At 49.5% G+C, this 10,839-nt stretch overlaps 1 protein-coding gene across 1 annotated transcript in view; it reads right to left on the bottom strand.

Moving 5' to 3' along the window:
• Window positions 1-29: 29 nt before the first annotated feature.
• Window positions 30-10,839, bottom strand: part of LOC141097612 (uncharacterized) — a 65,101-nt gene continuing 54,291 nt past the window's right edge. Inside the window, exons 7-8 of the mRNA XM_073584875.1 lie at window positions 4,871-5,087; window positions 30-505 (exon numbers count right to left, since the gene is read on the bottom strand). Coding sequence (XP_073440976.1) covers window positions 4,887-5,087 — 201 coding nt within the window. The 3' untranslated portion in view covers window positions 30-505; window positions 4,871-4,886. The remainder of the gene's footprint in view (window positions 506-4,870; window positions 5,088-10,839) is intronic.

The raw sequence follows: 10,839 nt of genomic DNA, 5'->3' as shown, positions 1-10,839 counted from the left end.
ACACATTGCAAGACATAGGAGAAGAGTAGTAAAGGATGACACCATTTTGGATTTTATTCTAATTTTTTCTTTCAAGTTGAGAAAAACAAGATAACAAAATACATGATTATCGAGCGGGGGTCACACAGCAATGGGGGAGGGGTAATTGTAGATTTCTTTATTGCAGCTTGAAGGAAACAGAAGAAGATTCATCAATAATGGACATTCTGTGTTGTAGGAGGAGCATGCAAACACGGCCACAATTCAGGAGCAAACGAGCACAGGGCGCACCATGCCATGACCAATAGTGACAGATTTTTTTTTCGTGAGAAACAAAAATCAACATGAACAGAAGTCAAGAAACGCAAAAGGGAAGCAACATACACAATCTTCCAGTGACCGGAGGGTGGGCAGCCGTTCCTCGGGGGAGGGGCTTACAGGAGGTCACCTAGTCGGTGGTGAATGGTTCACCTCACTGCACAGATAGTTCTTGCTTGTGGACCAAGTTGTGTCTTCATCAGATCATCTAGAAATGTAAAAAAACTATTTATGGAAAATAATTCCTTTAAGAGTTTAGATAGAAAGAACAGCCATTCCCCATAAAAATCTTATCATGTATCTCGGTATACAGGGAGCTCACCCTTGTCGTGCCTGCAGACAGGATCTTATCATGTATCTCTGTATACAGGGAGCTCCCACTAGTGGTGGCTGCAGACAGAATCTTATCATCTATCTCTGCATACAGGGAGTTCCCCCTAGTGGTGACTGCAGACAGGATCTTATCGTGTATCTCTGTATACAGGGAGCCCCCCTAGTGGTGACTGCAGACATAAGGCCCTTTTACATTTAGCGATGCACCAGCGATCCGACCGGCGATCCGACCCGGTCAGGATCGCTGGTGCATCGCTAAATGATCGCTAGTGAGCTTTCATACAGAAAGACCTCACAGCGATGCAGCAGCGACGCAGAGAACGATACTTACCATTCACACACAGCGATCCTGCGTCCTCCCGCTCGCCTCCACGCGTCGCTGGACGTCACAGCAGGAAGTCTCAGCAGGAAGCGCCCGACAAGAAATGGAGCCGGACATTCTCGCGCGATCAGCGATGGACAGCGGGGGAGCCGGTCGTTGGTAAGTATCACACTTAGCGATATCACTAGCAATATCGCTATAACGTCACAAAACCAGTGACGTTTTAGCGATATCGCTTAGTGTAAAACCCCCTATAATCTTATCATGTTTCTCTGTATACAGGGAGCTTCCCCTAGTGGTGGCTGCAGACAGAATATTATCTTGTATCTCTGTATACAGGGAGCTCCCCCTAGCGGTGACTGCAGATAGGATCTTACCATGTATCTCTGTATACAGGGAGCTTCCACTAGTGGTGACTGCAGACAGAATATTATCATGTATCTTTGTATACAAGGAGCTCCCCCTAGCAGTGACTGCAGACATAATCTTATCATGTATCTCTGTATATAGGGAGCTCCCCCTAGCGGTGACTGCAGGCAGGATCTTATCATGTATCTCTGTACACAGGGAGCCCCCCCTAATGGTGACTGCAGACAGAATATTATCATGTATCTCTGTACACAGGGAGCTCCCCCTAGTGGTGACTGCAGACAGAATATTATCATGTATCTCTGTATACAGGGAGCTCCCCCTAGCAGTGACTGCAGACAGAATATTATCATGTATGTCTGTATACAGGGAGCTCCCCCTAGTGGTGACTGCAGACAGGATCTTATCATGCATCTCTGTATACAGGGAGCTCCCCCTAGTGATGGCTGCAGAAAGGATCTTATGTATCTTGGTATATATGGAGGTCCCTCTATTGGTGGCTGCAGACAGGATCTTATCATGTATCTCTGCATACAGAGAGCTCCCTGGTGGTGGCTGCAGACAGAATCTTCTAATCTATCTCTGCATACAGGGAGCTCCCCCTAGTGGTGGCTGCAGACAGAATCTTATCATGTATCTCTGTATACAGGGAGCTCCCCCTAGTGGTGGCTGCAGAAAGAAACTTATCATGTATCTCTGTATACAGGGAGCCAGGGCTGTGGAGTCGGTAAGCCAAACCTGCGACTCCGACTCCTCAATTTCCCTTACACCGACTCCAACTCCGACTCCGACTCCACGACTCCGACTCCGACTCCCACACATATTGCTTATATTTAAGTGAAAAATTTATTGTAGTACAATGTGAACCTCAGACATTTAATCATTTTTATGATCCAATAATCAAGATATTTAGATAGAACAGAATATATATTGGTGTACTACCTGGTTTTCATTCTTTTTGGTACAGATACGATATGGATAGACAGATATGGATAAATGGATATATAGATAGAGCAGATTTCTAATCTGCTTTTGCTATTGAAAACATTATCTATGAGCTCAAAAACCTTTCAGGTGATGCAGTTTTTTTAAAAAGATGATCAGCTTTTGCAGCTGAAAAACGTATCCTCAAAAAATACAGGAAAAACGCTGTGTGTGAATGTAGCCTTAGATCAGGAATATAACAGCCATTTATAGGACATTTCATAACTTTCCCAAACTCCTATGAAAAAATATTCAGCACATCCTGCATTGAACTACTGTACTCAATTTATTATATATTTTAGGAGTCGGAGTCGGTCCATTTTATACCGACTCCAACTCCGACTCCGACTCCACCAAAATGAGCACCGACTCCACGACTCCGACTCCACAGGCCTGCAGGGAGCTCCCTCTAGTGGTGGCTGAAGACAGGATCTTCTTATGTATCTCTGTATACAGGTAGCTCCCTCTAGTGGTGGCTGCAGACAGGATCATGTATATCTGTATACAGGGAGCTCCCCCTAGTGGTGGCTGCAGACAGAATCTTATTTTTCTCTGTATACAGGAAGCTCCCCCTAGTGGTGGCAGCAGTCAGGCTGTATGTTAGCATGTTTATCTTTCTGATACAGAGTTCCAAATCCCCTGCATTGATGTAAAGGATCTAAAATGATGTATGAAGACAATAATCAGCGCCGAGCTCTGAAAATATTGAGATGCCAATGCATGACCGGGGACTTCCCAGCCGGCTTCTAATATTCTTATAATGTACAGGAGCGGTGCAGCACAGTATAAGCGTATAATGTATGGCGGCTGCTATTGCAGCAGATACCAGGTCGCTGCTCCCGAGTGATGTCGTCAGGCATGTGCGCTCTAAGGAATAAGAACCTGCACGGAAACAAGCAATTAAATGATGTTGCTAAGGGAGAAACTAAATTTGGAAGTGGAAATTCCAATCACTTGGGAAACGCAGAAATTCCATGATAATTAATGACCTCGTTAGAATCTGCAAAAAACTAGGACGCCCGAGCCACGAGAGAAGCAACATCTCCGGTGACAGCGCGGATGGATGATCCACTGTTATCGTGCAGATTATATTAGGTGGAACGTCACATTATACTCGTAGAGAAAGTGAAAATATCGCAGGGGCGGAGCCATGATCTCCTTATAAGGAGATGAGGCGCCAGTATTGGAGAAAACGCCATGTATACACTAAGATTAACAACTTTTCACTGTTAGCTCCTCCCACTTTTCATGCAATTCCTCAAAAGTCACTGACAAGGGGCAGAGCCAGACATCCCAGAAACATATTGTTATATAACATACAGTGCAGATGTCCGACTTCCAGGTTCACAGGAGAGAAGCCATGCTGCCACTGGGGCTGCCGCATTTACTAAGAGGTCTGGAGTATGAAGACTTTGTGCACAGCTCCACCCCTGCTCAAGTATCTCTATAAGATCTCTGATTGCTGTGAGGTTGTACATTTGTCCCTCTGAGGGCAGAGCTACCAAATATCCTGCACAAGGGAGTGGCCTCTATCAAAGTCCTGTGCCCTGAGGCTCGGAGCATTAGTACATAGCTTTTTCTGGGGTCAGGCATCAATATCTATAGGTCTGGTCTAGAGTCTGAAAATATTAAGGGGTCTGGTGTGGGATTTAATACTAATACAGGGGGTCTGAATATACAGTATGTAGGGGTCTGGACTGGGGTCTGAATATGTGTAGGGGCCTGGTCTCGGGGCTGAATATGTGTAGGGGTCTGGTCTTGGGTCCACATCTGCATGGGTCTGGTCTGGGGTCTGAATATATGTAGCGGTCTTGGTCTAGGGTCTAAATATATCTAGGGGTCTGCATATATATAGGGCAAGCGCCGAAACACGTGTAGGGGACCCGGTTGCACACCTATGCTTGGGTAATTAGTGTTTGATAATTCTTCTCTACCTCTATTTTGCACATGCACTTTATCACACCTGTTTACCCTGTACATTCAAGGACTAGTTACTGCACTTTATCCTTTAGCTTCGTTGTTGGGATCAGAACATTTTGTATTATGCTATTTCAATACCAACACACTGAAGCCAGTTTATCATATATATACTACTGTCCCATGTACTGCACATATATAGAGGTATTACCATTACTTATACGTCTCCCAAGCATTTTTTCTGTGTTGTGCACTGGTTTCAGCTGGTCGATTTTTATGTGTAATTTTTTGTGTGTCATTATTTTGTTACTCACTAATACACTTTTGTATTTTATATACGGTACTTTATATATGGTCTTGTTTGCACATTTTTTCCTATATGATCCATATTAATATATGTAGGTGTCTGGTCTGGGGTCCACATCTGCTTGAGAGTGAATATACAGTATGTAAGGGTCTGCTCTGGGGCCAAATACATCTAGGGGTCTGCTCTGAGGTCTGCATATATGTAGGGGGTCTGCATATATGTAGGGGTCTACTCTGAGGTCTGCATATATGTAGGGGTCTGCATACAGTATATGTAGGGGTCAACTCTGAGATCTACATTTAGGTAGGGGTCTTGTCTATACAGTCGCTGCAGATACTGACCTCACACAGTCCTGGTCTAATCCCCTTCGTGCTCCCCCTGTGCGCTGGTGCCTTCTTTACCCTCTTTGTGTTTTACGTCTTTGTCGCCGCTTTTCATTTTCTTCCTTGTCATGTGACCACGGAAACCGGCCTGGATTTTAGCGGCAGCTGCGTTAGCATCGGGGTCATCCAAGGCGATGTCCAAGGCTTCTTCCGCCTGCTTCCTGAGAGCATCGTTCTGTAAGGAGGGAAAAAAATTCTGGGGGGGCTCAATAATAAAAACAATGGCGGCCATCATACCAACGCACCATGGAGCAATATGGCGGCTGGACATTCTCAGCGCTACTAAAAGATAGATGTAATGACAATGCTGCACCTTCTTTATCCCCCTATAAATGGCGGAGGGGTCTGTAAGAAGATGAGAAGTAGCAGTCACACAAGATGGAGTAATAAGGCAATATAAGATGGAAGACGAGGTGTGAAATGCAAGGGGCATCAGAGAAGACCCTAAAAAGCAATTACCGCAGCTTAATGAGAACAGTGACATTAGATGAGTTATGTAATATAGATCAAAGACCCCTCATCGTGTGTCTCACACTGAGGTTATAAATGACTCCCGACCACTGCAGCGTGTTTCAGGCCACCTAATGAGCTGACGCCACCATTTCAGAGGCTCCGAGAATTATCTGTTCACATGGGGGCGGCTGGACTCACCGTAATACTACAGCTAAAACTTCCCCCAAGCTTCATGCACAATGTTCTATTCTGACTGTCCACATGACGCACTATGGGGCGAAACGTGCCGCGATCTGAGGTCAACAAGAAGATTTCTCCTTAAATTTGTAAAATCCAATAAAAGAGTCAGAATCTTATATTATTACTCGCTCCTTTACATTGAAATGACGGCACCAAGTAGGAGAAAAGGTGGATGATAGAGATCACAGGACGGAGATGTCACTCATCTGAAAAAGTGACAAATAGGAACAACGGTTTCTAGTCTGGACTCTGAGCGCTGTGGGAGACAAGTCTGAGCCGCTGCAGCCGTGGGAGAAGGTTTAGGACACGTACGCGGCTCACAGCAGCTCAGGCGTTACATTGGTGGTCAGTGGTGCGGCCATTTCATTTCTCAAAGTCTTCCAAGAGCCGTTTTTTTCTACATGACACCCCAGTCCGCATGTTCCTCGTATTACTGTGAGCTGCCTGCATGGTCTAAACCTGCTCCTGTGGCTGCAGCGTCTCCAGAATTGTCTCCATCAGTCACGTCATTGGTCGGTGATCACACAGGAGCTGCCGGAAGCGTCTCCGTGCTTGTCTCTAATGATCACATCGGGGGTGTTACGGGGCTGGCGGAACGCACCAAATAATAAAGATGAAATAATATAAGGGGTGCGTTCGCAGCCCAGGGCCCACCGTGCAGAGGTGACCAACTGCTGCTAAACAATGAGAGAAAGGCGTGTAGGAGTAAAGCCGGACACCGGTGCGTAACTACTGAACCGGTGCTAACAGACACGTGCGCCGTTACTTCACGTAACACGTGCCTGCCGGCGAACAACCGCAACCTGTAGACGTCACAGGTCACGGGGTGTGAACCACTGCTGCAACGTGTGCAGTATCCACCCTGACGGACTCCACTAACCAGCCTATTAACTGGGCTGGAAAGCGCTACTAAAGCACACGGCGTAACCAGCGGACACTGTGATAGCAGTGGCCAAGGAGGCCTATACTGGTGGACGCCCTAGGCGCTAGCAGTGGATGTGGAGCAACACTGCGGCGCTATGCAGTGTAGAGCTAACGTACTGACTCTAATCCCTCACCCTAACACATACGTAATATCCAAGGAGGGGGGAATTATAATGCGTCAGTCACCAGGCTCATTCATCCATCATCACACATACACGAAATGCATTAGCCTCAGAGTCTATCATAGCGCATGGCGGGGTGGCCATGCATGCCTTTTATAGCCATGCCCTTCCGGGACCTTCCTGATCCTCCAGTTGGACCAATCGGAACGGGAGAAGGACCTGACACCCGATCCCCAATGGGAGATCGTCTCCTGAGCATGCTCAGTGGAGCGAAGGCAGAACTTAGACTCTGGAGTCTTTTGCTACTGTACAGGCTGCATTGCCATAACTGGACCCGAGGTGGCAGCAGCAGCAACCGAACCCACGATGCTGGTGTGGGCAGAACGCCGGGATCGTGGAGTCTGCTGAGCAGGCTCCACTGCGGCCGGAGGGGAATGGGAGACCACAGATGGCAAAGGCTCGGGATTCCCGCTGTGCAGCGCCCGTAACCTGACGCCTAACATTACCCCCCCCTCCTAGGGCACCTTCCCCTCTGAACCTCGCTGTGATAAGGGGCGTGGATATTCTCCACTGGCTCCCAGGTCCGAGCCTCTGGACCATGACCCTTCCAGTCCACCAAATAAATTTTGCCACGCACCACCCTGCATCCCACGATAGCATTGACCTCGAACTCGTCCGAAGACAGGTCGGATGTCCCGGCAGATGACTCGGAAAACCGGGACGAGGGACACGTGAAAGGTGTCAGAAATGGCCAGGTGGGGAGGAAGAGCCAGGCGATAAACCACAGCGTTTGAAGGGACCGATGTATCACGGCGCAAACTTGGTGGACTCGGCCCGCAGCCTGATATTTCGGGCAGAGACCCACACCATGTCACCAGGGGCAAAAGTTGGAGCGGGACGCCGATGCTTGTCGGAGAACGCCCTCATTCTCTCCTTAGAGGCCCGGATGGCATCCTATGTGCGATCCCAGATGTCGCAAATCTCCACTGCCCAGTCTGCCACCCTGGAATCAGTGGAAGATACTGGCATCAGGACGGGAACGCGCGGATGCTGACCGTAATTAAGGAGGAATGGGGTCTGACCGGTGGAATCAGCCACTGCCTTATTCAGAGCAAATTCTACCCATGGTAGTAAGGATGCCCAGTCATACTGCCTGGCCGAGACAAAATGTCGCAGGTATGTGACCAGAGTTTGGTTAGCTCTCTCAACCAACCCGTTCGTCTCGGGGTGATAGGCGGAGAACAAATTTAGCTCAATGCTGAGCAGACTGCAGAGCTCCCTCCAAAACCGAGACGCAAATTGTGGACCCCGGTCACTAACTATCTTGTCCGGCATACCGTGCAGACGAAATACGTGCTTTATGAACAGCGTGGCGAGACGACGAGCAGAAGGCAGCCGCGTGAGTGGCACCAGATGCACCATTTTAGAAAATTGATTGGTGACCACACAGATGATCGTGCTGCCCCTGGATTTGGGCAGGCCGACCACAAAATCCATGCCGACCATCTCCCAGGGTCTGTCTGCCACCGGCAAGGGGAACAGTAACCCAGCCGGCCTCTGCCTAGAGGACCTGTTCCGAGCACAGGAGACACATGCCTGAATGTACTCTCTCGTGTCCTGAGCTATGTGCGACCACCAATAGGTCCTTGCCAAGAGTTCCGTGGTCCATCTAGTACCAAAATGACCACCCACCCTGGAGGCGTGAGCCCACGCGAGAACCTCTGGCCGCAGGGGGAGGGACAAAGGTCATGCCCGGCGGCACTGACTCAAGAGCGACCGGGGCCACGGTCCTTAGACTTTCAAAGGGGACGATTAGCCGAGGCTCAGCCTCCTCCTCCGCTGACACCACCGAGCGAGCGAGAGCATCAGCCGGGTGAAGCGGAAGCGGGAGAAGAAAAGTGACCACCTGGCTTGGCGAGAGATTAACCGCTGGGCCGTTTGTAAGTACACCAGGTTTTTATGGTCGGTGTATACCTGGAAGGGAAACCGGGCTCCTTCAGATGTCTCCATTCGGAGAAGGCCAATTTCATTGCCAGCAACTCCCTGTCCCCGATGGAGTAGTTTCTCTCCGCCGGTGAGAAGGTCTTGGAGAAAAAGAAGCAGGGATGCTTCCGACCTTGGGCATCCTTCTGGAAAAGGACTGCCCCTGCACTGACGGAAGAGGCATCTACCTCTAGGATAAAGGGTTTATCCACATCAGGACGATGGAGGATAGGAGCGCCAGCAAAATGGGTCTTAAGAGACGAGAAGGCCGCGGAGACCTGTTCCGACCAAACCAAACCTGTTCCCTTTTTGGTGAGGGTGACCAAAGGAGCCACCAGTGTGGAATGAACTGGCGGTAATAATTAACGAAGCCCAAAAAATGCTGCACCGCTTTGAGAGTGGGGCTCCTGCCAGTCCATTACCACCTGCAATTTGGCAGGATCCATAGCCAACCCCTGGGCCGAGAAGATATAGCCCAAGAACGGCAAGGACTCCTGCTCAAATTGACACTCCTCCAACTTGGCGAAGAGAGAATTCGCCCACAAACAGTCGAAGACCTTACAGACGTCTCTCCGGTGAGAGGCCAAATCTGGAGAGAAGATGAGGATGTCATCCAGATAGACCACCACCGAGGTGGAGAGCATATTGCGAAAGACAACATTCACGAAGTCCTGGAAGACAGCAGGTGCGTTACAGAGGCTGAAGGTCATGACTAGATACTCATAGTGGCCATCCCTGGTATTAAAGGTTGTCTTCCACTCGTCCCCTTCCTGTATGCGGATCAAGTTGTAAGCCCCCTGATGATCTAGCTTAGTGAAGATTCGGGCCCCCTGCAACCTGTCAAACAACTCAGAGATCAGGGGAAGAGGGTACTTGTTTTTCACAGTTATAGTATTGAGACCTCTGTAATCAATGCAAGGACACAGCTCTACACTCTTCTTCTGTACAAAAAAGAACCCTGCCCCTGCTGGTGACACCGACTTCCTAATAAACCCTCTTGCCAGGTTCTCCCGAATATATTGTGACATGGCCTCCGTCTCCGGGAGGGATAGAGGGTACACGCGGCCTCAAGGAGGCTCCGCGCCTGGCAAAAGGTCTATCTGACAGTCGTAGGGGCGATGAGGCGGAAGTGTCTCAGCTGATTTTTTAGAAAAGACATCCGCGTACTGCTGGTAGTGTCTGGGAAGCGCGGAGAGATCTGCGGGCACTTCAGTAGAGGCTACTTGTACGCTGCCCCTCATGCACCTTCCCTCACAGTCCTTGCTCCAACCCAGTATTCTTCCCGAGGACCACTCAATATGAGGAGAGTGGCAAGGGAACTCCTAGGAGAACCTGGTCGATGCCCTCAGGCATAATGAGCAAAGACAACGTCTCGTGGTGGGATGGCGAGATTGAGAGCCCCAAGGGTGCTGTCTGGTGTGCAATCTGGGACAGTAGGGTTGAACCGTTGACCACCCTGATGGTCACGAGGTGAGGAAGTGGCACCAAAGGAACTGCGTGCTGTTGGGCGAAGGCTGAGGACATAAAGTTTCCCTCTGCCCTGGAGTCCACACAGACCTCTACCTCCCCGGTGGAAGCACTGCTCTCTAACGTCCCTCGGAAGGACAGCTTGGAGAAAGTTCCTTTATCAAGTAGACCTCCTCCAAATACCACTGGACGCAAACGTTTTTCCGACCGCAGAGGGCACCTGTTAACCAGGTGATCAGACTATTGACACTGGTAACAGCGTGCGGAGATTCGCACCGGGTGTGACTTGGGACCGGTGCGAGACACCTCCATAGACTCTGGAGGCATGACTCCCATAGCGGGGGGTTCAAGAGGTTTAGAGAAGACGGGAGCCAACCTAACCCTCTGTCTGGATTGTGCACGCTCCAACCCGCGCTCCGTAAAACGGAGATCTATGCGGGTGGAAAGGGTAATCAGCTCCTCCAGACTAACAGGAACCTCCCTGGTAGCTAGAGCATCTTTAACATGCTTCGCCAAACCTCTCCAGAACACAGGAACGAGTGTTTTATCAGGCCAACCCAGCTCGGAAGCCAGTGTCCAGAAGCGGACGGCATAATGGCTGACCGAGAGGGATCCCTGTGTTAGTGCTAATAACTGGAGAGAGGCGTCGTGAGTGACCCGTGGCCCCCAAAAGACCTGCTTTAGGGACATTAGAAACTGAGCAGCGCTCAGAACCATGGGGTCACCACGCTCCCACAG

Source organism: Dendrobates tinctorius, unplaced genomic scaffold (assembly GCF_039654945.1).
Source record: "Dendrobates tinctorius isolate UK_male_01 unplaced genomic scaffold, ASM3965494v1 ptg000086l, whole genome shotgun sequence".
In the NCBI taxonomy this organism is placed as follows: Eukaryota; Metazoa; Chordata; class Amphibia; order Anura; family Dendrobatidae; genus Dendrobates; species Dendrobates tinctorius.
This window is presented reverse-complemented; position numbering and strand designations above follow the sequence as displayed.